The sequence below is a fragment of the Drosophila miranda genome, chromosome XR (genome assembly GCF_003369915.1).
Source record: "Drosophila miranda strain MSH22 chromosome XR, D.miranda_PacBio2.1, whole genome shotgun sequence".
In the NCBI taxonomy this organism is placed as follows: domain Eukaryota; kingdom Metazoa; phylum Arthropoda; class Insecta; order Diptera; family Drosophilidae; genus Drosophila; species Drosophila miranda.
Genome location: NC_046674.1, coordinates 1,133,277 through 1,159,754, shown reverse-complemented (window position 1 = coordinate 1,159,754; position 26,478 = coordinate 1,133,277). Strand labels below are relative to the sequence as shown.

The following is a 26,478-nucleotide window of genomic DNA, read 5'->3' as shown; positions in this document are numbered from 1 at the left end:
CAATGACTCTTTCGGTGCCGATGCTAGAACCAATCCAGAAGAGTAGCCTGCGAGCCGAGGGAATTCGAACTCAGGAACCTCAGTCCTAGCTCTTGTCATCAAATATGAACAGTTAGTTTAGTACTCCAGCAAATAAACTAGATTGTGTTTCAAAATTCAAAAATTCTTTGAAAATTTTGGAGCTCGGATAATTTTCGCCCAAGACCATGAATCACTGGAGGCTCAGGAATACGATGCTGTTGAGATTTCCATTCAGGGTCCATGTCCCTCTGGACTGGAAATGGCTGAGACCTAGCTGCCCCGTCGGTCAGCTGAAGCTGAGCCATCGACAGCTGAAAACCGACAGCAGTTGCAATGCCCCGAAGGCCCCCGCCAAGAGCAAGGATTCCGACAGCTTGCTCAACGGAACTAATGCCATCTACATTGAGGAGCTGTACAGCAAATGGAAGGCCAATCCCAAGTCCGTGGACCCGGTAAGTGGGCTCTGAACAGACGGATGGGCGATGGTCCCACTGAATGGACTGTTCCTTTTCAGTCGTGGGATGCCTTCTTTAGCGGCAAGCCGCGCATCGTGTCAACGAAACCCTCCGAAACGAGCAAGCGGAAGCATAGGCGTCCTCCGATGGAGCCGTCGCCGGCGAGAGTCAAATCGCGATCGGCGCTCTCGACCCGGGATATATCCACAACGAATCCGACCACGTCTGCCGCGGCGGCTGCCCCAGCCATGGACTGGAAGAACATCGATGACCATATGACGGTGCAGGCCATCATAAGGGCCTATCAAACGCGCGGTCACTTGGCCGCCGATCTCGATCCGCTGGGCATTGTCCAGCCCCTCGGCACCACCTCTGTGGACGGCACCAAGCGGAATGCCACCGCAGCCGTGCTCCGCCAGCACTATTCCTATGTGTTCAGTAAGTAAGGCGACGCAGATCCTCTTGCAGCCCCTAACCTTGCCGCCGTCCATCTTTGCAGACGATCTCAACGCCGCTTTCAAGTTGCCATCGTCCACGCTGATTGGCGGCAACGAGCAGTTCCTGCCACTCAAGTAGGCTTCCCCTTCAGCAGCTCCAGCCACTCCACTCTCATTTCAACTGGCCTCCTTCCCTTCCCCCATAGAGAGATTCTGGACCGCTTGGAGCGCATTTACTGCGGCCACATTGGTGTGGAGTACATGCAGATCACGTCGCTGAACAAGACCAACTGGATACGAGAGCGCTTCGAGAAGCCTGGCGCCATCGAGTTCAGGCCCGACGAGAAGAGACTCATACTGGAGCGCCTGACGCGGTCAACCGGCTTTGAGAACTTTCTGGCCAAGAAGTTCACTTCGGAGAAGCGTTTCGGTCTCGAGGGGTGCGACATCATGATACCCATCCTCAAGGAGATAATCGATCGCTCCACCACTCTCGGCGTCGAGTCAGTAATGATAGGTTAGTCTTTCACTTAGCTCTGTTCCCCTGAACTCTGCTCCTGACGCGCTCTGGTGGCGTTCTTTCGCAGGAATGGCGCATCGGGGGCGACTGAATGTGCTGGCCAACATTTGCCGCAAGCCCATATCCGATATCCTGGGACAGTTCCATGGCCTAAAGGCAACCGACTCGGGCTCGGGCGACGTCAAGTACCATCTGGGCCTGTACATGGAGCGCTTGAACCGTGTGACCAACAAGAACGTGCGCATCACGGTGGTGGCCAATCCCTCGCACTTGGAGTACGTGAATCCGGTGGTGCTTGGCAAGGCCCGGGCCGAGATGTACCAGCGCGGGGATACCACGGGCTGCAAGGTGCTGCCCATAATCATTCACGGCGACGCCTCCTTCTGCGGGCAGGGCGTAGTCTACGAGTCCTTGCACTTGTCGGACCTGCCCAACTACACCACCCACGGCACCATACACGTCGTGAGCAACAACCAGGTGGGCTTCACCACGGATCCGCGCTTCTCGCGCTCCTCCCGCTACTGCACGGACGTGGCCCGTGTGGTGAACGCCCCCATCTTCCACGTCAACTCCGATGATCCCGAGGCGTGCATCCATTGTGCCCGCGTCAGCACTGACTATCGGGCCAAATTCCACAAGGACGTGGTCATTGATATTGTCGGCTACCGTCGCAACGGCCATAATGAGGCCGACGAGCCCATGTTCACCCAGCCGCTGATGTACCAGCGCATCAGGAAGCTGAAGACCTGCATGACCCTGTATTCGGAGAAGCTGATCAAGGAGGGTGTGGTAACGGCGGCCGACTACAAGGCCATGATAGAGAAGTACGACAAGATCTGCGAGGATGCGTGGCAGGAGTCCACGAAGCTGTCGACCATGAAGGTTTGATTGGCCTCCTCCTCCTCCGGTCGGAATATTCCGCCTAACAGCTCTTTGCCATTGCAGTACTCCTCCTGGATCGACTCTCCCTGGACGGCCTTCTTCCAGGGCCGCGACAGACTGAAAATGTGCCCCACGGGCGTCAGCCTGGACACCCTCAAGAACATTGGCGAGGTCTACTCGAGTCCGCCACCCAAGGAGCACAAGTTCGAGGTCCACAAGTAAGTCACCCTGCCACACCTGCTGTTCCATCCTTCTGGAGCCACTCATCGCGATCTCTTCCAGGGGTATCCTGCGTATTCTGGCGCTGAGGAGAAAGCTGGTCGAGTCCAAGCTGGCCGACTGGTCGCTGGGGGAGGCGTTTGCCTTTGGCACGCTGGTAAAGGACGGTATACACGTGCGTCTCTCTGGGCAAGATGTGGAGCGAGGCACGTTCTCGCATCGACACCATGTATTGCACCACCAGACCCGCGACAAGGTGCGCTACAACTCCATAGAGCACTTGTACCCCGACCAGGCGGACTACTCGGTGTCCAACAGCTCCCTATCGGAGTGCGCGGTCCTGGGCTTCGAGCATGGCTACTCCATGGCCAACCCCAACTCGGTGGTGATCTGGGAGGGGCAGTTCGGGGACTTCTGCAACACCGCCCAGTGCATCATTGACACGTTCATCGCCAGCGGGGAGACCAAGTGGGTGCGGCAGTCCGGACTGGTGATGCTGCTGCCGCACAGCCTGGAGGGCATGGGCCCAGAGCACTCCTCTGGTCGCATCGAGCGCTTCCTGCAGATGAGCGACGACGATCCCGACGTCTTTCCGGACACCTGCGACTGTGACTTTGTGGCCCGCCAGCTGATGGATATCAACTGGATAGTGACGAATATCTCTACGCCGGCCAACATCTTCCACGCCCTGCGCCGCCAGGTGGCCATGGGCTTCCGCAAGCCCCTCATCAACTTCTCGCCGAAGTCCTTGCTCCGCCATCCGCTGGCCCGCAGTCCGTTCCGCGACTTCAACGAGTGCAGCGAGTTCAAGCGCGTCATCCCCGACAGCAAGACGGCCAATAAGGCCGACTGTGTCACCAAGCTGGTCTTCTGCACTGGCAAGGTCTACTACGACCTTTTCAAGGAGCGCGAGGACCACGAGCAAGACGAAACGGTGGCTCTCGTTCGAATCGAACAGGTACCCTAGATCCAGATCATCTCTAGTGCATTTCCTCGGATACAGTGGTGTCTCCGTCTCCCTTTTACTTAGATCTGCCCCTTCCCGTACGATCTGATCATGAAGGAGATTGAACTGTACAAGTCAGCGGAGCTGATTTGGGTTCAGGAGGAGCACAAGAACCAGGGATGCTGGTCCTACATACAGCCACGTTTTGACACGGTCCTGATCAAAAAGGAAAACGAAACGTGAGTCTGGAGATGATCTGATTGAAAGCACAGCACAGAACACACACCCTGCGACACATAGAAATATCTCTCTCGCTCTCGCTCTCGCTCTCTCTCTCTCTCGAAATGGCAAGGTGCAATGTCAGGCCTTGGGCTACTGCTGCCCCACCGACTGGGGATTTGAATTCAGGTGCGATTATCGTTGACGCGCCTTCAAAGTGTCAATCGATTTCCCTCTCGCACGCCAGAGAGGGACGCCAACCAGAGATCCACAGATCGGATCCGATCCGTTCCTATCGGTTCGGTTCAGTTGACACTTTCAAGATGGCGACGCACCGTCGCAGTGTGACGCCATCTGTGCCGCTTGCGAACCCTTGGTAGCACTGCTCTAACGCTAGCGCTGGCGCTGGCACTGGCGCATGCCAACACCAACAATTTGATGGTTTTCAGTCAATTGTTTCTCTGCTTCTGTTTGGGTAAATATCCTATAGGGGGTACACCGAATACACGTACCATTTACGTGTATTTATATACTTATATTCTACATAGATCAGCCATGTCCTTCCGTTTCTATCGGTCTATAAGGCATACTATTAAATTTAATTACAACATTAACATCGGACAAATATCTGCCTTGGTAAGAACCGTATCTATACTCCGTAAAAGTCTTCTTAGTTCCGCCTGCAGAGGGTACCTTTATCGTCGACACTTGAAAGCGGATTTTCTCTTTTGTTTTTTGTTTTCTTTGAACAAATCGTGTGCCAAGCAGAATCTTGAAGGTTGTTTGTTCTGCCCTAAAGATTTATAGGTGTGCGACCTGATCTTGTAAACTTGGGAGAATATATTGAGGTTCGCCAGAAAGATAGATAGTGAATGAGGGGTTGACCTCGCTAGAGTTCACAGATCGCCCCCACAACAGGGTCGGGGCTGGGGCACGGGATGGGGCTGGGACTGGGGGCTGTCTCTCTGATACAATTAATTGTGCAGCACGCCCGCCATGCGAAGGCTCCAATAATATGTTTCAATTTGCTTTTTGCGTTGTTAGTAATTGGCCCGGTCGATCCGTCCGTCCGTCCGTTCGTCCGTCCGGCCTTGCTGCCAGATTTGCACTTTGAACAAATCGCGGACAGCCGATGTCGATGTTGGATTTCGCATTGTATAAAACTAGCGCAAGGAACTTGGCACAGTTTTTCTCGACGGCGGCGTTTGATACTAAAGCACGTCCACTGCCCCTGGCCAGAGATAGATAGATACATACCGTGGTGTAGTGGCTGCTGGCGTTGTCTGTTGAATTAACGATTGGCATTTCTTATGCGAGATCTCCGACATCTCCGAGTGCTGTGTTCTGCTCGCACAATCCACATAAAACTTAATGTGCCGACATATACATAAGTAGTAAAATACTAGTCGGATTCCGATTCCCATTCCGATTCCGACACTGGTCCTGGTCCTGGTCTCCTAGTAGCGCAAATGGCTCGCTAGATTTCTGCTCTGATTTATGGAAAACAATACTGCCTCCCCGAATAAAATAAACATGTGGATATACATATGTATGTACATATATCCATATGATTTTATGTTTTTATATGTATCTTTCCGAGCAAAAGTACTTTTCTCTGCACTTGAAATCTTTGATGTCTCGGATGTTTTTGAGGCTTTCATGAGAATGCTTTCCTCCCAACCCATCCCAGCTATCTATCGCTCAAAATACGAGTCCGAGTAGTATGTTTGTATCGTATATATGTATGTACAGACGTACATAAGTACTACTCGTACTTGGGTTGCCAGCCCGAATCGAAAAATTGAATGAAAAATCGTGCTGGGGCGCACACTGCGAAAGGCCTCAGGAATGTAGCATATTTGCAGGTCTATATCTATTATATACTATGAGGCATACCCTCACCCTCCTCCCTACGCTTACATATCTACATATGCATATGAATGTACATATATGTACTATTTATGTGTGTTTATGGCTGGCTGGCATCTGCATGTTTTGTGAATTTCTTTGTTGTTTTTGTCAACGTAAATTAAAATCTCTTGTACAAAAGCCAGGCAATAATTATGAGAGATTTCTCTGTCGCAAATCGAAAAGCGAGAAATTCCGAAAGCGCCAAACGCCTTGACACTCAATTATGAGAAATGTCCGAGATCTTGAGGCAGAATGCTTAGCGTTTTCCCATCTGATTTCCCTTTTTGGGGATGGGGATGCAAATGGGGATGCGGCCAATGCACAGTAAAATCCCGCCAAAGTTTTATTAATGGCACGCATCTTTGAGATCTTTCCGAGGGATATTCGGGGGATACATTCTAAGTGGACGCCCATAGAGTGGGTGGGCAAGGCCCCTAGTATGTGTCAGTGTTTATTTCTTTTGCGAACTGAGATACATACATATGTTTATGGAATTTATTGACCCCCCCTGGCCGCCATTTGGTGGACCGGGGAAAAGAAAATATTTGGTAGCGCCTTCGGGGTTCTGTTTTCTTTTTTCATTCATCGCGATATTTCCTCCAATCGAGATCTATAAATAGTCGGAAAAACAGCAACAGTGGAGCAGCAACAGTGGGGGATGGACATTTGCGAGGGCCAGGGGAAGCATCAATCGCCAAAATGGGAACCATTTCAAATAAACAGATTCATAAAATTTTTATGAGTAATTGGATTTGGAAATAGTTGTGTTGTTGTATTATTATGGATGATGATGATGATGATGGAAATAGCTAGGGGATGATGTAAATAGTTTGCAACGCGCATTTCTGAAATATTTTTCGGCTTTTATTTAACATTAAATTGGTTTGTTTGTTTATAATTACACATAAGTACTTAAAATGTAGACTCTCCAAAGCGTTGAACGAAAGGAAACATCGAAATCGACTAGAACTCCAGTTGGTGACTCCATCAACTGATTCTGGAATAATGTACACTCAAATTTTGGCCTTCTACTACTCATGGCTGCGACTATCTTTAGGATAACTAACGCTAATCTATTTACAGGAAGATTACACATACGACTAGCTAGAGACGAAAGACTATAACATAATTGAATGTCGAGTTGAGATCCTTAAAAAATCCTTCCTTGAATGAAAACAATTTTTTAATTCTACTCAAAGGCAAGACGAGACGATGGGGGGGCGACGCATCGATGGGGGGCGGACACTGGGACACAAGGACACAGGGACACTCACAGTAGGACACTCACTCTACACCATATTCCATATGCTGTAGCTGGCCGCCCGTCGCTCCTCCTCGGCCACCTGCTCGTAGTCAATCTCCAGGTACTCCTTGTTGCCGAACCGCACCTTGCGGCCCGTGTACTTCTTGATGTAGCTGACGTGGGCGGCCACCTCCTTGCCCTCGATCTCCAGCTTGTACGAGATGCCCGTAATCCTGTCGAGCACTCGTCCGCGCTTCCAGCGCACTTGCGTCTTGCGAAAGCGCTCCGCGTAGAGCACCAGATCCCCGATCTTGTATTCGCGCACGTGCAGGCAGGACTTCAGGGGCTTGGCCGGCACTGGCTCCTGCTCCTGCTCCGGCTGCTGCTTGTCGTCCTCGTCGTCGGTCACATAGGCGATGGCCTTCTCGATGGTCTCGATCTCGGGCTCCTTCGGCTCCTCCGGCTCCGGCTGGATGAAGAATGTGTCGCTGATGGAGAGGCGTCGCTTCTGCCGCTTGATGATCACCTTCTTTTTGATCTTGCGCGGCTTCTTTGGCGGGGGAGTGGGCGGCTCTGCCTCAAGCTCTGGCTCCGGCTCGGGCTCGGGTTCGGGTTCGGGTTCGATTTGGTTGATCTCCCCGCTTGGAGCTTCTCCTTCGGCCTTCACATTTTCCTGTTCCGGCAGGGCGACAGGCGCCGGCTCCAGTTGGCCCTGCTTGACCTGCTTCTTGGGCGGCGTTAGCTTGTTGATTCTCGAGGAGAGCTCGCTGATCTTGTTCTTGTCCCGGAGTATGTTGCTCAGCTTGCTGGTGTCCTGGGGCTCCTCCTTGTCCTTCTCCCTCGCTTTGTCTATGGAATTCTTGCGCACCAGCTTCTTGAGGTGCGGCGCAGACTTCTTCTTGATGACGGACAGGTGATCCGACTTGTCCTTGTCCCCATCGTGCGGCTGCTCGACGGTTTCGATCTTCACGGGCTGCACCGGGCCCGCAAGTACTTTCAGCTCCGGCATGGTGGCAAGACTGTTGCCAGTATGCGCCTGTGCGTTGTCTTTTGTAGCTTCCCCGGATTGGCTCTTCTGTGGCTGCAGCTGCGGCTCTGGCTGTTGCTGTTGCTGTAACGATGACTCTTCGTGCGGCACTTCGCTCAATGTCGCTGCTATTTGTGGCGCTGACTGGTCGACGACGGAGGCGGCACTGGCGGCACTGGCGGCACTGGCGGCGCCTTCAATGTCAGCAGCGACGGCCACCTGTTGGGGCGTTGCTTCCACCTGCGTCTCGAAAGGAATGGCAATCTCCGGTACAACTGCCGACTGATTAATGGGTTCTTTGGACTCGCTTAATGAGCTGATAATTGCAGGCACTGTCTCTGCTGGGTCTGGGCTGGTCGTGGGTGGGGATGTGGCTGTGGATGTGACTGTGACTGTGGATGTGGCTGCGGATGCACTTGATGCCGGCACCACCAGCACCGTCTCGCCTACCAACTCCGCTAGTTTCAGGCTTGCGCGTCTGCCTCGTCCACTGGCTGGCGCTTGATTGGCAATCGCAGGGGCAGCAGCCTCATCGATCTGCAATCGTTTTGGCTGGGCCTTTGTAGCTTCTGACTCGGATGCCGATTCTGCTTCTGTTGCAGTGGCACTTGTCGCTGGTCTCGTCGCCGCTTCATCTCCTTGGCGGCTTTTGGCAGCCGACTTCGTTTCGCTTTTAGCTGCCACCGCATTGACCTCTGCCGTCGCCAATTGTTCACTTTTTGCTTTAGCCAGGGGTTCTGGCTTGACCGCTGTCTCCTCGGCTATAGAGTCCGTCGTGCCCGTTGCTGTAGCCGTCTCCGCCTCCTTCTGATTGCCGGAAGTTAATGGCGCTGCTGCTGCTGCTGCAATGCTGCTCATTAATTTCTGCTTCTTCTTGCGCTTGACAATCGCCTCCGAGTCGGAGGGTCGCCTTTGTGCGATGAGTGCATCGATCTGCTCGACTGCCGGCTCGATCTTGATCTTGGATGGCTCCACCGCTGCAATTGAGGCGCGTCGGGGATTCACCTTTGCCTTTACCACGACTTTCTTTTTGACGGTCTTGACGGTCTTGACGGTCGCTGGCGCATCCAACTTGGCCGCTGGTTGCGTGGCTGACTCATTTGGCAGTGCGGTTGCGGTTGGCGTTGTTTCTTCTGTCGGTTTTTGTGCGGGTTCCGCTGGTGTCGGGGTCTCCTCTGGGGTTGCGGACGCTCTGGGAGATTCCTTAGGTTCTTTCGCGGACTTTGCCCTCAGTTCACTTTGCACTTTGGCCAGGAAGTCCATTTTGGCCTGGGCTTTGCTCTTCTCTGGCACTTTCGCCTTGGATGGCTCTCCATTGACAGGCGGTGGCTCCGAAGAGGCAGCTGAAGCTTTCAGGCCTTCAGCTTCTTGGGGTTTGGTTGCGGGTTCCTTCGGTTCTGTTGATTCATTGATCTTTGGCTTGATCTCCGTTGAGTTTTCTTGGCTTTCGGCGGTTTTTGGCTCATCCTTTTGGTCCTTGAGATCTCTGGCAGGTTTCGGTACATGATTCTCCCTGACGTCTTCTTTAGTGGCTTCCTTTTCCTGCTCCTGCTCCTGCTCCTTCTCCTTCTCCTCCTCTGCCTCGTCAAAGTAGCTGCGACGTCGCACCTTGCTCACAAAACGGAATGTCACCGGAGGAGTACCTGCTGCAGCTCCTGCTCCTGCTGCTCCACTTTCGCTCTCAGCTGCTGGTTTGGGTGACGGTGGCGGCCCCAGCCACTTCTCGCCGGCGGCCTCCGCCTCGCTCTCGGTGCTGTACTGCTTGAGGACACCCTTGACCTCACTGAGCGCTCCCGATATGCGGGCCTTGAGCTTGTTCAGCCGCTCGATGACATCCTCGGGCTTCTCCTCGACCGAGTCCTGCGACCGCATGCGCCGCTGTCGACGCAGACGCGTCCGCTCTGGCAGCACTGACTCGGGGTCTATGGAGATGTCGTCGCGGCTGGCGGAGCTGCGTTTCAGCTGTTCACCCAGCAGGAGGGGTGTGATGGGGGCAGGCACTGCATCCACATTTCGTATACGACTGGTCGGCTGGTGGAAGCGACTTGTGGGTGGGGCTGCCAGTGTCGGGACTCCTGGTATTGGAGTGCTGCTCAGGGGGGTGACGGTGGTGGGCAGACGTCTGCTTGGCAGTGTTGCAGTGGATGCAGTCTTCAGTTCGTACTTCATCTCGCTGCTGGCATTGACAGGGCTACCGCTGCTGTTGTTGCTGCTGCTGTTGTTGTTGTTGTTGTTGTTGTTGTTGTCATCCACCTCGGTGGGCTGATCGACTTGGTCGAGATAAACGTCGGCAACGACGATTGTTTCACTGTCCCGATCCTCGCTCACTTTGCTCACAGTCATGTCCGCACTCTGCTCCACTCCCACTCCCGCTTCTGGCTCTGCCTCTGTCTCTGTCTCTGTCTCTGCCTCTGCCTCTGCCTGTGGCTCAGCTGCGCTCCAAAGGTTGCCCGTTGTGGTGGGTTCGCACAGGAACTCAATTGCGTCGGTCAGCAGATCAATCAGCTCAAAGTCGAGCTGCGGTGGCGCTGCGGTGCGGGTGGCGACGGCACCCTCTGCGAGGAAAGCGCGAACGGAACTCTTCAGTAGTTCTATATTTGGACGCGTTACTGTCTCTGGCCCGGCACTGGGACTGCCCAATGATCCGTGCTCCGATTGAACGTGACTGCCGCCGCCGTCGATTAGACAAATATGAGTCGGAATTCGGATCTGATTCGGATCGTCCACTTGCTTTGGCGACGTTTCGCGCGCGTCTGAGAGATCGACGGGCAGCTGCCGCCGCAGCCGCTGCTGCTGCTGCTGCCGCTGGTGGTTGCTGTGGCTGCTGGCGCTGGTGGAGGCAGCCGTCGCCCCATGCCCATTCCCATCTATTGTTTGCTCCCCGGCTAAACATATTGACTGCTGCCTCTGCCTCTGCTGTGGTGGCTGCTGCTCTTGATGTGCTAAATTGTTGCTCCCCTCTTTAGTCATATTTAGCTCATTATGATCTTCGGCCCGCCCATGCTCCATCTCCGCCTCCGCCTCCCCAAAGACCTTCTCTAATTTGCTTTGCTCGCATATTTCGTGTTTATTTTTGGGCACATCCACATCCATGGCGTAGTCGCCGTCGCCGTCGCCGTCGTCGTCGCCGTCGTTCTCGCTGTCGTTGTGGTCGTGGTCGTGTCGCTGGCCGAAGGCGTCATTAAAATTTTCCGCCTGTTGATGCTCGATTTCCTTCTGCTCGCCAACACCTTCGGCATCGGGCACGTTCAAGTTTAATGCTGCTGCTGTCTCCCCCGGCCGACGCCCATGAGGTTCGAGTTCATTATCAAACACCTTATGTACATCATCATCATCATCATTTGTGGCGTTCACGGAGACAGCAGCGGCAGCGGCGGCGGCAGCAGCACCACCTTCTCCGCCTGTCCATTGCGGATCCGTGTCTATTTTGGGGATTGTGTCGCGGCTCATCTGCGTCATTGTTGTTGTTGGTGGTGGTGTGGGCACCACATCCGTTGGCCACGACAGCATCTTTATCCCACCGCTTGGATCTCCATGCCCCCCGCCGTTGCCGTTGCCGTTGCCGTTGCCGTCGCCGTCGCCATTGACCATCGTTCGATGATGATTGGGAAAGCTAACAAATCGTTTTTTAATTATGGGAAATTCTTGGGGCGCCTTCGCCGCGGGTGGCACCCGCACCTGCCCCCGTCGAGTCATCGTTGTGGTTGTGGTCATGGCTGCTTGCCGAATTGCAGAACTGACATTCCTCTTCGGTATTTGGCCCAGTTCGGGAAAGGTGAGAGTGATTGAGGCGGCAGGCACCTGAGATCCGATGGGAAATCTCTTGAATTCTTCCGAAACGGGAAGGCTGGGAGGAGCCGTTCCCCGAGAGAGACGCAAGGGAAAGCGCCGCCGTTTCACCTGGTAAACATTTCTTTGCATGGGAAACTTTTGAGCGTCTGCTGGGTGCACATATTGTTTGTATATTCCTTTTGGTGGCGTGTTCTTCTGACACTGACGGCGCTGCTCTGACTGATTCGGTGGGAATCGCGAACGCGTGACCCATCGGCACAGCGGAAACTGCAGGCCAGCGCTTGGCACTTCCGGCGGCGGCCCCATTGGCAGCATGGATGACTCAGGCTTTTGATTTATGATGCCATCAACGAGCCTCGGAGAATTATTAGTAGCAGCTGCCGCTGCCTCTATTGGTGGCATGGCGGATGGCGGTTTCTCGGCCCCAAGGCTGCTGATCGATGACATTGCTGGCTGGGATGCCCTCCTGTTTACCTATTTTCCACGTGGCGCGGTCTCGTGCAACGCGGTCAACTCAAATCGATATACTGCACTGCACTCAACACGTTGCAAGCGAAACTGTCGCAATGCGATCTTTCAACAGCACATAGAGCAGCCGAATCCGAATCCGATTCTGATTCCTATTTTTTGTGGCTGCTTTGCATTGCCCGACGCTGGCAATCGCCAAATCAATGATCAGATCAGACAACAAACTGCGCGTATTCAATTGCAGGCAAATTATGTGTGATATGCCTCTTAATCGAAGCATAGATGCTGTACAATACACATCCAAAAGATTTTGTATTAAGAAGGGAATACCGGAAGGCAGGAAACACAGAATTCCAATTCTCGATGCTGATCATAATTCAAAATATCCCCCCCACGGCACACTGCAGGGTATGGGACAATGTTTATAAATCGTGTAAGAACAACAAAACAATGGTCAAGAGAGGTTGCGCGCGTGTCTCTTCATTATGTACTTGCCCACGGTATTCGGCTATATATATGTATGTATGTACCATATGCCAGGCGATTATATAGACTAAATAAATGTGTCGGCTTGCCAAATGGCTTGCTTTTTTGCAGGCCACAAAAAAGACCAGCACGAACCGAACGGGCTAGACGCTGAAGAGGACGAATAAAAATCAGCTCGCGTCGCCCAGCGCCAATGCTATTGTTTAAATAGACCTACCTCCCTATAGACTATATAGCAGACGCGCTGGGTAGGAGGAATATTCGGGTGTCGCGTCCGCTTTGCGACATTATCTTGCCAAATTGTGTGCCGGTTGCTGTGGGGCGAGCGAAACACAGCTTAGAGGGAGATGGCAGAGGCCGAGCGAAGCATAAATTAGAAAGAGAGAGTAGAGATGGAGATGGAGAGAGACAGTAGAGAGCACACAACTTGAGACATAATGGGCGCCTTGTAATGAACTCTTTAATCGCCCATCCGCAGCCGTTGCATATCCTATATTGGACGCAAGCCCAACTCCGCTCCGGCCACGGGCAACAAAGTGCAGTTCAAAACAGAGTACAAGGCATTCATGACCGACGTCTTTGGCGAGATGACCGACGCGAACAAGCAGCGTATCGAGCGCATGGTCAAGGATCAGCAGGCGAAGGCTAAGGCTGCCACCAAAGCGGGAAAAGCCGAGTTGGATGCTGCCACAAAGAGATCGGAGCACTCCTTAAAACACGGAAAAGTGCCGAAGCCGGGCGCAGCTGCAGGCAAGGGTAAGGGGGCACCATCGAAGGATGCTCCGCCGAAAGGTGCAGCCGGCAAGCCAGAGGGAAAGCCCAATGACCCAAAGAAGTGAATCTATGCTGACGGGGCTTGCACAAACTTTTTGGTATAATACAAATTTAAAACCATTTTTTTTTTTTAAGTATTATCAAAATACTGAAAGAATATATACAAATTTATTTGCAATATCTATAAAATAAGAGGGTGGAGGGCACTTAGCGGTACTTGGGTGTGCTGTTATTATTTCCAGTAGTTGGGGTTCTGATCCATTCGACGTTGAAAGTTTTCGTACCAGTTTTTCACCACGGAGAAAGGCACAAAGGACTCGGTCACGGCAGGCGGGATGTCTTGTGGGGAGACACAATAGCTGGAGACGTAATTGAATAAGTTCTCCAGCATGCGCTGGCTGAAGTGCTTATTGTCGTTGGCATTGGACTGCAATGGTAGATCCGTAGTTTAGTTACGGAGCTTGTATTCACAATTCAATCAGTGCTTACCACCGCAGGAGTTTGCTGCGCCACCGCCAGCTCCGGCTCTATGCTGATCCCGATCTGCGCTATGTGTGAGATCTCCTGGGTGCCGAAGACCATGCCGTTCGCCTGCGTCCCCAGCTCGTGGCCCTTCTTCAGCTGGGCTATCTTGAATATCGCCGAGGGTTTGTTGTTGCCTATGTGGCCCAAGTACTGCCAGGTTGGAGCCGCACACGCGTCTGGCCAACTGAAATATATGGCCGCCGAGGTGCCTATAGGTAGCGGAGTGGTGCCCGTCAAGAAGACGACTATGTAATTAACAGCCTCGATGTCCGGCACATTTATGAGCAACTTGTTTTCAGCCACGGGCACAAAATCTGTCTGTGGCAGGCGTCCTGTGATTATCAAACCAAACATTTTCCTTCAACCGGGCGGAATTTTCGAGAATGCACCACAAGCCGCTTGTGTGCAGCGCTTGAAATGAGCTGGTTCCAGATGAAAATTATGTTGAGTCGCGGAATGTCAGGTGCCTTTTTAGCGGTGAGTAAAAGGAGTAGCCTGGAAGAAAGCGTGGTTATGTGAGCAGGGACCCGAAGTTTTAGTTAAACAAAAACTATATATATTTTTATTGGCAACCACGATAGAAAGGGGGAACAGCCGGAACAAAACTGCCTATCGGACATATCGGACGCCCAGCTGACACTGCAGCGTTAGCCAACACTGATCCCACTTCGTCACATAAACATAGGGTCGGCGCTCAGGAGATTGTATATTTTTGGTTGTCAATAAAGTAATGGCTGGACTTCTTCACCTGACGAAACTGTGCAGCAAAAACCTCCCCTCCCCCAGTTGCCGCGCGACATGCTACGGACTTGCTAAAGGAGCCCGCCACGTGCCAGCGAGAGTGGTAAGTGTTCCGGGGCTCATCTGCGCCCGTGGCCGTGTCTCAAGGCCACTCGGCTAGATAAAGTCTCCCGACTAGATTACGATTTCGTAATTATGCGTGAATCGCAGTACTATTGTAGCGGAATATTCCATCAATTAGAATAGCAACAGGCAAAATGAAAGCAAAGAAAGAGGTCAGGCAACAGTATGCGTGTGTGTTGTTTTGGCCCTTTTAGAGATCGAGAGTGTAATTTCAATGAATTAATGTACTACGCACTTGCTTCTTTCGTTGCAGTAAGCACATACGCATAGCATACACACATAGTAGCACGGCCAAAACAGCACACACGCAGCCACAGACTGAAAGGAATAGCCATGGGTCGCACACAACGCCTTCGTCGACGCCAGGCCAGCGAATCGCCAACTGTTGACGCGCACAAATCGAACAGCCTGCAGGCTCTCTACGTCCAGCTGCATGCCCAGGGCTGGCAGAACTCTACGCAGCTATCAGCGCACTCCTATGTCCAGACTGGGCGCGGACTGTGCTCAAAGCGTCGGTCGTTCGTGGCTGGGAATGAGCTGATCCGCCTGCCCGTTGAGTGTCTCATAAGCATAGCTACTCTGGAGGCAGACCAGGCGTTCAAAGGCCTCTTCAATAAGGATCTATTCGACAAGGATGCACGCATTTCGTTTCAGGCCCTGATCGCCTGCTACTTGATGCACCAGAAGCACTTGCACGATTGTTCACAAAACTCTGATATTGGTGTTTACCTGGATACTCTGCCTAGAAGCTACACCACGCCCTATTTCTGCACCATACCCGAGCTGCAGTGCCTGCCGGAGTCAGTGCTCGAGCGCACCGTGTCCCAAAATCGACAGATACGCGACTACTACGAAATTCTCAAGACCCTGGTGGGATCGCAGTATTGTGAGGGCTGCGGCCAGAGGTACTGCCAAGAGATATGGACTCTGTCGGAGTATCGAGTGGCCTACTTCGCCGTAAATACTCGTAGCGTCTACCTCAATGCCCGTCTGCTGAAACTGCAGTCAAGCAAGAGCCACTTCCAGCCTCTCCTGAGCGGGAATACAAACCTAGCATTGGCTCCGTTCCTGGACCTGTTCAACCATTCGGACGCTGTTCAAACAACTGCCGAGATCCAGGGACAGGACTATGTTGTAACACTAAATGGCCTGCCCATACCTGAGCTCAAGCCTTACGACCAGTTGTACATCAGCTATGGAGCGCTTACCAATTTCAAGCTGTTGACAGAGTACGGATTTTGGCTGAAGGGGAATGCCCATGACTACTTTGAAGTGTCATTGCTGGACATTGAACACATGATCAAGCTCAATAAAACACTGGCCACGCAGACCTACCATCGCAACATCTTTAAGTTTATCAGGGAGCACAATTTGTGCGATCAGATGTTTGTTCACCTCGACGACGGATGCTCGCACAACCTCCGAGTGGTCCTTCATCTGATCTTCAAGCAGCAGGCCTACTTTCCCAATTTGCTCAATCAGATCGCTTTTGGCGATGTCGATCAGTTTGACAATGTGCAGCCAGAGCTGGCATATTTGGTGGCCCACAAGATCAGCGAGTATCAGATATTTGCGGGGGAGTTGGACAAGCTTCCGCAGCTAACAGAGAGCGGTGCAGTAGCCCGATCCTATCTGATGGAGTGCGTCCGATATCTGAACGACTTTGAGGCGGCGCAATGCGCATTGGTATCTGATTTCCACAACGAAGAGTAGCCTATCTTAAGAATCGAATAAAGTACAAAGCTGTTTAATTGTAATTTTCTAACCGACTGTGTCTAATATTGCGTCCTTTTTCAGCTGTACTCGTCGCTGGCCGGTGCTGACGATAATGCCAAGCGGAAAAAGATCACACCCTTTACTCCCACGCCCGGTAGCAAGCTCCTGGGGGGCGTGTTTGGCAAGAAGGCCAAAGGTAGGTTCCACCGCGGATCTTCACCCACGTCTTTGCAGTAGATAACACTTGTAATACTGATAGTTGTGTATTGTTTCGTTAGCTTTTTATCCTCTTCCTTTGACTAACCAAATTCCGTCTTGTTTTGTGAGTTCCTTTGTAACCAAGAGTCGGCCCAATGCTCGTTTCGTTTGTTTGTTCGCTTGTTGTGTTGAGCACCTGTTTGGATTTTGCTGCATTCAAGTAAATTCAACGCAGGTGCAGCCCCAGAAGGAGCTCTGACAACGCTGCAACGGCAACGGCAACGACAACGACAACGGCAACCGCAACCACTTCAACTACAACAATCTCGACAATGTCACGTTCATATAGGGGGCAGCAGCGATGGCGGGTCTGGCCTGGGCAAGCTGGACGCACCGGAGGTTACCTCCAAGGATATGATGCGAGCGATGATGGCCTACATTTGGCCCAAGGAAGATCCCCTGGTGCGCAAACGGTGAGCTCTAAGGGAACTTTTACCGAGAAGATAAATATTTATGTGTCTTCTATAAATACAGCGTGGGCATATCCCTGGGCCTGCTGGCTGGATCCAAGGTGCTGACTGTGTGCGTACCTTTTATGTTTAAGGGCGCTGTGGACACCATGACCACTTTGAATATGGACACTGCGCCAGATGCGGTGCTATCCACAGCCACTGCCTTGCTCTTGGGATGTGAGAAATCGAATCACTTAATTCCTTAAGATTGGTATTACTAATGGTGTATTTTGTAGATGGCATTGCCAGAGCCAGTGCCGCCGGCTTTAATGAGCTTCGCAATGCAGTGTTCGCGAAGGTGGCCCACCATTCCATTCGGAAGATAGCCAGCAACGTGTTCCTTCATCTGCACAACCTGGATCTGGCCTTCCATCTGAACAAGCAGACGGGTGCCCTGTCAAAGACCATCGATCGGGGCTCGCGCGGCATCAACTTTGTGCTCTCCGCCATGGTCTTCAACATTGTGCCGACGATCTTCGAGCTGGCTCTGGTGTCTAGCATTTTAGGGATCAAGTGCGGCCTGGCCTTTGCCGGAGTGAGCATGGGCTGTGTGGGCATCTATGCCCTCTACACACTGAGCGTGACCCAGTGGCGAACACGCTTCCGTGTCTACATGAATCAGGCGGAGAACGAGGCTGGCAACAAGGCGGTGGACTCGCTGATCAACTACGAAACGGTCAAGTACTTCAACAACGAAAAGTACGAGGCTGGCTGCTACAACGAGGTGCTGAAGAAGTACGAAGCGGCCAGCTTAAAGACGAGCTCCAGTCTGGCGCTCCTCAACTTTGGCCAGAACGCGATCTTCAGCAGCGCCCTCAGTTTGATCATGGTGCTGGCCGCCAAGGAGATCGTCCAGGGCAACATGACCGTGGGAGATCTGGTGATGGTTAATGCCCTGCTGTTTCAGCTGTCGATTCCTCTTGGCTTCCTGGGCAGTGTTTACCGGGAGGTGCGGCAGGCGCTACTTGACATGCAGTCCATGTTCACGCTGATGAACGTAGACAGTCGCATCCAGACGGCGCCCAATGCCCAGCCTTTGTTCATCGACAACAGCAACTCCTCGATTGAGTTCCGCAACGTGAACTTCGAGTACGAGCCCGGCAAGCCGATTTTTAGAGATCTCTCCTTCACTATACCCGCCGGCAAGAATGTGGCTTTTGTGGGTGGCTCTGGCTCCGGCAAGTCGTCGATGGTGCGCCTGCTATTCCGTTTCTTTGAGCCCAATTCCGGCAAGGTTCTGATTGGCGGCCAGGACATTAGCTCTGTTGATTTGGAGAGCCTGCGAAAGACGATAGCCGTCGTTCCCCAGGACTCAGTGCTGTTCCACAACACCATCGAGCACAACATCCACTACGGCAACCTGACGAAGTCGCACGAGGAGGTGCAGAATGCGGCTCGCATGGCCGATCTCCACGACTCCATCATGAGCTGGCCGGCCAAGTACAACACCCAGGTGGGGGAGCGGGGACTGAAGTTGTCCGGCGGCGAGAAGCAGCGCGTGGCCATTGCTCGCGCCATCCTCAAAAACACGCCCATTCTGATCTTCGATGAGGCCACCAGCAGTCTGGACTCCATTACGGAGCATGTGAGTACATTGACTCTGATCGATTCCTGCTTGCACCAGCTAATCTTTGCCATCCGTTTGCCCCGCAGAATATCCTTCAGGCCTTGAGCCGCGCTACCTCCGGTCGCACCAGCATTTGCATTGCCCACCGCCTGTCGACAGTGAAAGATGCCGATGAGATCCTAGTCCTCGAGAACGGCGGCGTGGGCGAGCGTGGCACCCACTCCCAGTTGCTGAAGCAGAACGGTCTCTATGCCCGCCTGTGGGAGACGCAGACGCAGCAGTTCGACCCCAGTCGGGACACCGAAGACGAGTCCGTGCCCAAGAAGGCACGGGGCGTGGCGTAGTGCAGATAAAGCCACAACGATGCTTGGACAATATGTGTGTGCGTTTGTTTGTGCGTCTCGACTCCTTGATTCGGCCCTTCCTAACCCTCTAAATTCATCGTTTATTCTGCATCTCTGGCAGAGATGGTTCGTTATGGTTCGTTAGGCTGAAAGTAATATTGTGACATTTGTAAATACAGTTGTAGATAAGAGAAGGCAGGCGTCTGTGCATCTGTGCATCTGTGGTATAATATGGAACATTTATTATCAGTTTTATCACCCATACAATTAGTCACACTTAGGGCTACGAGTAGGCAAGGATCGCTTACGCAGCGCGCAGAGCACTGGGGCTGCTTCAATCTTAATCTCTCTCCCGCACGGCCAGCGGAATGGGCACATCGTACAGCAGGTAGAGCACACAGTTCCCAATGTGTCCGAGGAACTGCTTGTAGTTGGTCACGCGCTGCTCGAACTCCTTCCACAGCGGCAGTAGGGGACGCTTCGCCTCTGCAGCAGTCTCCTCGATTGAGATATCCTGCTCCAACATGGTTTTGTTGGTGTACGTGAACAAATAGGAGGCGGGCTTCTGCCCAATTGTGGTCACGAAGTGGGTGATGTTGCTCCCCAGGCCTATGCTCTTGCCGGCGGTAAGGAAATACGACTCCTGCTCAATGCCGCTCTTGTAGCGCACATTTCCCTCGAGGATCGTCAGGGTGCAGTTGATGAGATCGGGCGAAATGAAGTTGATCAGCGTCAGGCCCGGAAAGTCGGCCACAAATATAACGTCGGAGTAGTTATTCCAGGCCAGGACCTCGTTCTCGATCGTCCGCAGCTTGGGACGCATATGGGTAAGCTCATTAAGCAGCGGCAGGGACCACGACGTGCTCTCAAAGGGCGACCACGGCGCCCTTAGCAAGTCCACGCGTGGATCGAAGGAGCGCTGCTGGAACCGGCCGTTCATAGAGCACCAGATGTCAAAGTAAATGGAAATGTTTCTTCCAATCGACGGACGGCCCCTGACCTGCTGGTTCTGTATGTTCTCCTCGATGCACTTGGCATACTGCACCGCCATGTCCGCGTACTTCGTCCAGCGCTCGTACTCGGTGAAGGCGAACGGATTGAGATTGTGCACCTGCTGGTTGTCGTTGTCCACGACCTGGATGGAGGTCTGCAAGGTGTCGAACGAGTGCACCATCATGTCCCAGGAGTACCCGTACAGACCATTGGTCCAGTTGTTGTATCCCTTGGTGATGAAGTGCGAGTACGGGAGGAAGAGCTGGAGTCCGCAGTAGCCGAGTATAAGGCATGTCCGCAGCCTGGCCAGAAGGGATGACCTGGCTGGGGATGCCTCTTCGGATGGGGCAATCTTTGCCGTGCCGCGTATCCTCCTTGGCCAGTCGAAGCCAAAAAACAGAGGAACTTCGGCCAGGCATACCCAGGGAAACATGCCTGCAACAGGAGCAATAATTTCACCGTCCAAAACATAGTCATTCTTATGCACTTACCTATGACGAACAGGCGGGAGTTCATCAGGTGGAAACTGATCATGAATGGAGTGACCAGCAGCCGCGTCTTTTCGACGGTCATGAAGAAGGCAATGGAGACATCAAAGAAGGCCGTAAACCAGTGCACAATCAGCAGATCGATCAGCTCCGGATCCAGCATCTGGCGGAAGGGAGAAAACACCCAGTGCTGGCTGAGATTGCTCATGGCATAGCCGGAGAGCCACTCCGTTGAGATCTTCTTCAGGCCGGCGTACATGTACAGAACGAAGAACTGAAACTTGATCAGAAAGTAGTTCCAGTAGGGAACGGTCCGACTCCGACTCCGACTCCGACTCCTCCCAGGGTTCAGCCAACTCTCCAGCGAACTGTAAGTTTCAATTCAAGTTAGACTGTAGGTCGAAGGAAGGTGTATGCTCTAATCAGACCAGTAGCTATCAGCCTGGGTAAACAGCAGCAGCGTGCCCACCAGCCCGAACAGGTAGCTGTGGTTGTTCCAGGTCGGCTTGTCCAGCAGAAAGATGTACCAGTAGGGGACTATGAAGGTCAGGCAGCTGGAACGAAACCGATAGCCCAGCATTATGCCCCACGCCCCCAGCCACATGCACAGGTAGACGCATCCCATCAGCGGGTAGGCCAGGGCCCGCATCCCGTTGAACAGCGGGAAGTGGCAGTGGTGGGGCTCGCCAAAGCGCACATCCAGCTGGCCACCGCCCCGCTCCTCGGCAATGTCCACCAGCATGGCGACTCCAAAGAGCAGCCGGAAGATACCCAGGGCGGCCCCATCCACAGGATGGTGCAGCCACGCGGTGAATTTGGTTAGACTGCTGAAGTTGCTCGGCTCATGACCGAGGCACTCTCTGAAGAGGTTGCCCATGCCTGTAGACTGTGCTGTAACCTGATGAACATCGTCTGTGGGGGCGATATCCGTGGAACTGGACGTTTTCGTGGATTGCTTTCGCTTGGAGTTGGTCATGGCTTGTCCTGAAAACATGGGCGTGTGTTATTAGGTCGAGGATAAACAAACAAGTGTCCCACGATTGCAAACATTCGGCGGTTTTAGGGTGTTTTTTCTTTAGAATTTATTGAAAAAGTTGACATAAATACATGCATGCATATTGTTGTATACTAAATATATAATATATGTGTGTTTTACATTTCGTTTGCTGACTCTTGCATAATTATCTACGGTTTGTTCTGAACTTTATTGGGTGCGGACCACAGCACGGCTGCCCCAGCTGCCCCAGCTGCCCCAGCTGCCATTTCCCATTCTCACATCGAATGGGCGTTGGGAAATGGGAGTCGGATGGGTATGACTACGACGCGACCGTGGCCATTGAAAATATTGCTGTTTGGAGAGCGAAACGGGTTCGCTTCGCGTAAAAAAATATATCAATTACACTCATTATACTCGATTCTTGAGTAAATATTGCAACAAATTTGCCCAGCTTCGTATCGAATTCTTGTTTGATTAAAAAGCAGCAAACATGATGAGCCGTGTGGAACCGTGTTATTGTTGTATTTTTTTAAGGTTATTCCGATATCGGTTCCATTTGTTTTGCTGTTTCGGTTTCTGTTCCTGCTTATACGAGTATAGTACACCTTCGAATACACAAATACATATATTTCTGTTCTGAATTTAAACGGGTTTTACAATTTGCCAGTGTCCTGTGCATTGGTTTGCAAAATTTCCAAACTTTGTTGGGAACAAGCTTTGAAAATGCCTCAAACTACCATACATATATACGAATACAATACAATATAAGCCGTCGACTGCTTGAATATACTTTTGGTTTGGTTACTTGTTTACTTGGTTAAGTACTTAATTGGTTAGATGCCGTACACATGCAATATAGTAGGACTTGCTATCGATTTCTCGTGAAACTATATATAATGTAGAATTCCAATTTGGAAATACATAAACACATACATACATACACATTCGTATTCGTATTCGTATTCGTATTCGGAAGTAGTACAATAATGTTTAGGAAATAATCTTTGATAAAGAATGTGGGGGGCTTGGGTTTGGGTTTGGGTTTGGGGTTTCGTTTCCGGTCCGAACTCCGGAGGAGGTTTAAATATTAGTTTCAATTTTAATCGCTGTGTCTAATACGCTTAGTTTTGGGGGCAGGGGCGGGTTTACTTTAATTTAAGTACGACAGTTATGCATAAATGACTAATATTTTGCTTCACATTCTATTTTACTGTGAGTTGCCATTAAAATACTTTTTTTTAGTTTTGTTTGTCTATCATTTGTCGATATTTACGCAACGCTAAAACATTTTAAAATGCATTTTCAAAGTTAATTCAATAAATTTGCTGCTTTTGGTTTTCATTTTTTAGATAGGTTCGGTAAGCTTTGAAAGATTTAGACAAGGGTTTTGAGTGTCAAAAATTTGCATACAATGGGGGCAACAACCCCACTCCCCCACTCCGACCCGACCCGACACGACGACACGACACGGCACGACGACAGTCGGTTGCAGTTGTTGTTTTTATCGCTGGCCGGAAATCATCCCTTGCGAGTTTCAGGCCGCCTCAATGCAGTTCCGTGCGCCAACTCTCTCTCTCTCTCTCTCTTTTTCGGGTCTCCCTCTCTCTCTCTCTCTCTCTCTCTCTCTCTGTTACGGCGGCGGTCTCTCTCACTTCTCACACGGCGGCTTCACCCTAACCCTGGTGTCACCACTCTCCCGGCCGCCGTACCCCTCCCTCTATAGACGATTCTGATTCAGCTGGGAGCGGGGAGTGAAGGGACTGACCATAACTCCGCTGGGCCAGATCGCCTCATTGAAGAGCTCGTTGAAGCGATAGTCCGGAATGGAGATCTTGAACTTGCAGTAGGATAGCTGCGAAAGATTGGCATCGTTCTTGACCAGTTTGGTGCACTTGACCAGGTTCTTGTTGATCTTTAGCTCCTCGGCCAGGTGGTCGATGACATCCTCCTCGCTGGTGTTCGTGGCGAATTTTCCCACCTGCACCCAGCGGCCGTAGTCGCAGACGACCTGCAATCGATCCGAATTGCAGTTGTTGCCGACCACGATGAGGTTGTTCTGCTGCGGATGCTTCTTGGTGGTGTCCAGAGCGCTGGCCTGCTGCATGGGTGGCTGGTTGCCGAACTGGAAGTACTGCTGGTACATCCGGCCCTGGATCTGGTTGATGCCATTGCACACCTTGTTCACCTTCTCCTCGATGGTGTGCAGCTTCGACGAGAGCGCCCGTGGCGATTGATTTTTGCACTCGTCGCAGTTGAACGAAACCATCGGGTTCTTCTGGATGACATCGTACACGGCGTCGTCGATGTTCACGCACGTGCGATGGAACTTCTTTCGGCAGTCGTCCGAGTTGCAGATTATGAACCCGGCCTCCTTCCCGTTGATTGATTTCTTGCACTTGGGGCAGTTTTCGGCCATTGCGATGATGCGGTTTCCGTTTCCTTTTCGACTTCGGTTCTGGTTCTGGTTCTGGTTCTGTGCAATCTCAATCTCGGGGACTGACGTGACGTGGTATGCCAGACGCAGACGGGGGAAGGGAGAATGTCGAGAAAACACACACACACAAGCAGCAGGCTGGCAGGCTGGCAGGCAGGCGCAGCGCACGGAAGCGAGACAGCAACAGCGGCAATTTACAGTTAGTTATACACACAACAGCTATACGCCAACAGCCATCAGCAGGGAAAACAACAAAAACAACAAGAACACTGCGAAATATAGTTTGAGCGAAAGTCCGAGGTTGGTTTTCTTTTCTGCCTCTGTCTGGCTCTGGCTCTGGCTCCGGCTCTTTCTCTTTCTGACCGCTGCACTGACTGACTGGCGACTGGCAATCGGGGCAATCAGTGACAGTGAGTGTGGTGTGTGTTTGTGTGTGTGTGTGAGAAGATTGCTGAAATCGAGAGGGGAAGAGAGAAACGCGACCGACAAAAGAACTCGAGAACCGTACGCTCCGAAGTTTGCAGAATGACTGGACAGAATACAGAATCGACTTGGCCGGAGCAGAACGAACAAGTAATCAGCCACCAGCAAAAAGCAACCAACAACCCCCATGAAAGCTGCATGTTTGGTGACTAGCCAGGCAGGGTATGGTTGCTCTCCGAGAAGCGAAATATTGGCAAACAGACTGGCGGTCGCCTGCGAAGAGAGCGGTAGGACCGCCTTACCTTCAACATGGATACGCTGCCCTGGCTGCCCAACGTGTCTTGGGGTGGCTTTTAACCGCTATTTTCGCCATATGATTGCCATCGCTGGCGACGAGTTTGTTGCGCTCTCTCTCGGTTGCAGGGAAAATAAAAACAATGCATTTCGTGTGCAAATTGCGCCATGGCAACCCTGTTCGTAATTCGATTAGGGCTGCTCTGCACGACGCCTCGTCCCGGGGAGTATTCAGTGTTGATAAGTTTTGTGTTCTCAATTATTTTGGAATTTTGAAAAACTTCCAGCAGAGTTTTCAACGGGCTTAAGCTTATAAACAAGTCTTTTGGTTTTGTTTTCATTATCAGAAAATGTTACCTACCTTGGAATCTCAGTTGTTTTATATGGAGGAGATCCTTTTTGTAGAATTATCAGTTAAGGTGATCCAAGTCCCGTGATGTGATCTATAAATTGGCTTTCTTTCGAAAATGACAAAATTACGCTTGAATTTTTAAATTAAGTAAAGGCACTCCTACTCCTACTCCTTCTTCTACTCCTTCTTCCACGCCTTGCAACAGTTGGCAGCCGCAACGGAAACACTCTCGCTTCACGCCAAAGAGCAACTGGGAAAAGGGACACACGGAGGCAACGCGGTCCACCAACTGAGGCTGTGCGCAAAGGTTGCCCCTTATTTATACACGGACAAAGATACGGCCGTGTATCCCTCTCAGTGCAGCCGGAGATGGGGATGATGGTCGTGTGGGTGTGGGTGTGGGTGTGGTTGGCAGTGGGGGTGTTTGCGCATGTCCTTGCCAGGAAATGGCAACGAAGTTAATAATAATAAACAAGTAGATCCGCCTCTGTCGTGAGCCTCGACTGGCAGATACCCAGGGAAGCGCCATGACAATATGACTAATTTGATAATTTCCTTATGGTTTATTTATTTTAGTTAGCTCTATAATATATCTACCCGCAACTTACTGGGTATCAACGAATCGCCGGAAAAAGGCAAACAGCGTTTACAGGTGCGAGCCCCAGCAGCTGGGCCTTCGACTTGACGACTCTCTGCAGCTGTTATTGTTTGCCATCCGCCTCCAGGATTTGGCCAACGGCCCCCTTCAGTAATTGGGTTTCATTAAGTGGGAGGTCGCGGCACGAAGCTCGGCAACGGCAACGGGACCGGCACCGGCACGGCCGGCAAGGTGCTCAACACTTCTGCTCCTTCCTTTGTGGGGGGGGGGGGGGCCTTGTTAGTGCTGCTCCAATTTTGTCGTCGACTGCATTGTCAATAGATTTTAATCAGGTGTGGCAAGCATAATAAACAGGCGCCTCGGCCTCAGTCTCCTCCTTCCCTTCCCTTGCCTTGCCTTGCCTCCCCCCAGTCATATCCGTATCCCCATCCCCATCCCCATCCCCCTTTGTGGCTGATTTAAATCTATGCGTCGCACCTCAGACTCGGGTTTATTTCCATTATCCATAATTTCTGGCTGGCTCCGGCTCCGGCTCCGGCTCTGTCTTTGCCCCAATTGTTATTTATGTATGCATCCACGTGGGCCCGAGTACCGAGACGTAGCGTATCCCTTTTCTATTCTAGTGCCAAGTGCGCATTTTGGCTGCCATCCCGGCGCTCAAAAATATGCTATACTTTTCGCCAAATTCTATTTTTAACCTGTGTATTCGTGTACAAGATAAAGCACATCTTAATCTTTAAGGTTACGCATATCTTAATAGCCCTACCTTCATT

At 51.9% G+C, this 26,478-nt stretch overlaps 7 protein-coding genes across 9 annotated transcripts; 3 read left to right on the top strand and 4 right to left on the bottom strand.

Moving 5' to 3' along the window:
• Positions 1 to 13,576, top strand: LOC108151762 (2-oxoglutarate dehydrogenase, mitochondrial). Its single transcript, XM_017280603.2, has 9 exons — positions 1 to 473; positions 536 to 914; positions 976 to 1,048; positions 1,120 to 1,430; positions 1,501 to 2,315; positions 2,379 to 2,533; positions 2,598 to 3,492; positions 3,565 to 3,719; positions 13,105 to 13,576. Exons 1-9 carry the CDS (start codon positions 207 to 209, stop codon positions 13,463 to 13,465), a joined length of 3,411 nt encoding a protein of 1,136 aa, XP_017136092.1. The 5' UTR covers positions 1 to 206; the 3' UTR covers positions 13,466 to 13,576.
• On the bottom strand, positions 6,453 to 12,280 carry LOC108151760. The gene has a single exon (XM_017280602.2). It carries the CDS (start codon positions 12,117 to 12,119, stop codon positions 6,900 to 6,902), a length of 5,220 nt encoding a protein of 1,739 aa, XP_017136091.1. The 5' UTR covers positions 12,120 to 12,280; the 3' UTR covers positions 6,453 to 6,899.
• On the bottom strand, positions 13,550 to 14,522 carry LOC108151769 (protein OPI10 homolog). The gene is made up of 2 exons (XM_017280613.2): positions 13,890 to 14,522; positions 13,550 to 13,827 (listed from the first exon to the last, which is right to left on the bottom strand). Exons 1-2 carry the CDS (start codon positions 14,277 to 14,279, stop codon positions 13,633 to 13,635), a joined length of 585 nt encoding a protein of 194 aa, XP_017136102.1. The 5' UTR covers positions 14,280 to 14,522; the 3' UTR covers positions 13,550 to 13,632.
• A 38-nt stretch (positions 14,523 to 14,560) lies between these two features.
• LOC108151763 (ATP-binding cassette sub-family B member 7, mitochondrial) lies at positions 14,561 to 19,320 on the top strand. Of its 2 annotated transcripts, none has more exons than XM_017280604.2 (6): positions 14,561 to 14,769; positions 16,587 to 16,701; positions 16,939 to 17,176; positions 17,238 to 17,392; positions 17,452 to 18,800; positions 18,869 to 19,320. In XM_017280604.2, the coding sequence occupies exons 1-6, from the start codon at positions 14,656 to 14,658 to the stop codon at positions 19,124 to 19,126; spliced, it is 2,229 nt and encodes a 742-aa protein (XP_017136093.1). In that variant the 5' UTR covers positions 14,561 to 14,655; the 3' UTR covers positions 19,127 to 19,320. The 2 variants fall into 2 exon arrangements, with proteins under 2 accessions (XP_017136093.1, XP_017136094.1); XM_017280605.2 differs by having other exon boundaries at positions 14,563 to 14,769; positions 17,053 to 17,176.
• LOC108151767 (SET domain-containing protein 4) lies at positions 14,679 to 16,676 on the top strand. The gene is made up of 3 exons (XM_017280611.2): positions 14,679 to 14,769; positions 15,043 to 16,524; positions 16,587 to 16,676. The coding sequence occupies exon 2, from the start codon at positions 15,123 to 15,125 to the stop codon at positions 16,500 to 16,502; it is 1,380 nt and encodes a 459-aa protein (XP_017136100.1). The 5' UTR covers positions 14,679 to 14,769; positions 15,043 to 15,122; the 3' UTR covers positions 16,503 to 16,524; positions 16,587 to 16,676.
• A 24-nt stretch (positions 19,321 to 19,344) lies between the features above and the next one.
• On the bottom strand, positions 19,345 to 25,383 carry LOC108151764 (vitamin K-dependent gamma-carboxylase). 2 transcript variants are annotated; one of them, XM_017280607.2, is made up of 4 exons: positions 25,117 to 25,383; positions 21,036 to 21,591; positions 20,611 to 20,975; positions 19,345 to 20,554 (listed from the first exon to the last, which is right to left on the bottom strand). In XM_017280607.2, exons 2-4 carry the CDS (start codon positions 21,581 to 21,583, stop codon positions 19,467 to 19,469), a joined length of 2,001 nt encoding a protein of 666 aa, XP_017136096.1. In that variant the 5' UTR covers positions 21,584 to 21,591; positions 25,117 to 25,383; the 3' UTR covers positions 19,345 to 19,466. The 2 variants fall into 2 exon arrangements, with proteins under 2 accessions (XP_017136096.1, XP_017136095.1); XM_017280606.2 differs by lacking the exon at positions 25,117 to 25,383 and having other exon boundaries at positions 21,036 to 21,626.
• LOC108151768 lies at positions 21,672 to 24,242 on the bottom strand (the record flags this gene model as incomplete). The annotated part of the gene is made up of 1 exon (XM_033387282.1): positions 21,672 to 24,242. A coding segment is annotated over one exon (921 nt), but the record flags the coding sequence as incomplete, so codon positions are not given.
• Positions 25,384 to 26,478: the final 1,095 nt, after the last annotated feature.

Excerpts from the sequence above, each read along its gene's own strand:
- LOC108151763 (XM_017280604.2), top strand. The coding sequence starts at position 14,656 with ATGGCTGGACTTCTTCACCTGACGAAACTGTGCAGCAAAAACCTCCCC. Across the intron at positions 14,770-16,586 it reads GCCACGTGCCAGCGAGAGTG|CTGTACTCGTCGCTGGCCGG; the intron begins GTAAGTGTTCCG and ends GTCCTTTTTCAG. Across the intron at positions 17,177-17,237 it reads GATCCCCTGGTGCGCAAACG|CGTGGGCATATCCCTGGGCC; the intron begins GTGAGCTCTAAG and ends CTATAAATACAG.
- LOC108151764 (XM_017280606.2), bottom strand. The coding sequence starts at position 21,601 with ATGTTTTCAGGACAAGCCATGACCAACTCCAAGCGAAAGCAATCCACG. Across the intron at positions 20,976-21,035 it reads ACCCAGGCTGATAGCTACTG|TTCGCTGGAGAGTTGGCTGA; the intron begins GTCTGATTAGAG and ends TGAAACTTACAG. Across the intron at positions 20,555-20,610 it reads CTCCCGCCTGTTCGTCATAG|GCATGTTTCCCTGGGTATGC; the intron begins GTAAGTGCATAA and ends CTCCTGTTGCAG.
- LOC108151769 (XM_017280613.2), bottom strand. The coding sequence starts at position 14,279 with ATGTTTGGTTTGATAATCACAGGACGCCTGCCACAGACAGATTTTGTG. Across the intron at positions 13,828-13,889 it reads CGCAGCAAACTCCTGCGGTG|TCCAATGCCAACGACAATAA; the intron begins GTAAGCACTGAT and ends CTACCATTGCAG.
- LOC108151762 (XM_017280603.2), top strand. The coding sequence starts at position 207 with ATGAATCACTGGAGGCTCAGGAATACGATGCTGTTGAGATTTCCATTC. Across the intron at positions 1,431-1,500 it reads CGTCGAGTCAGTAATGATAG|GAATGGCGCATCGGGGGCGA; the intron begins GTTAGTCTTTCA and ends GTTCTTTCGCAG. Across the intron at positions 3,720-13,104 it reads ATCAAAAAGGAAAACGAAAC|CCGTTGCATATCCTATATTG; the intron begins GTGAGTCTGGAG and ends GCCCATCCGCAG.
- LOC108151767 (XM_017280611.2), top strand. The coding sequence starts at position 15,123 with ATGGGTCGCACACAACGCCTTCGTCGACGCCAGGCCAGCGAATCGCCA.
- LOC108151760 (XM_017280602.2), bottom strand. The coding sequence starts at position 12,119 with ATGTCATCGATCAGCAGCCTTGGGGCCGAGAAACCGCCATCCGCCATG.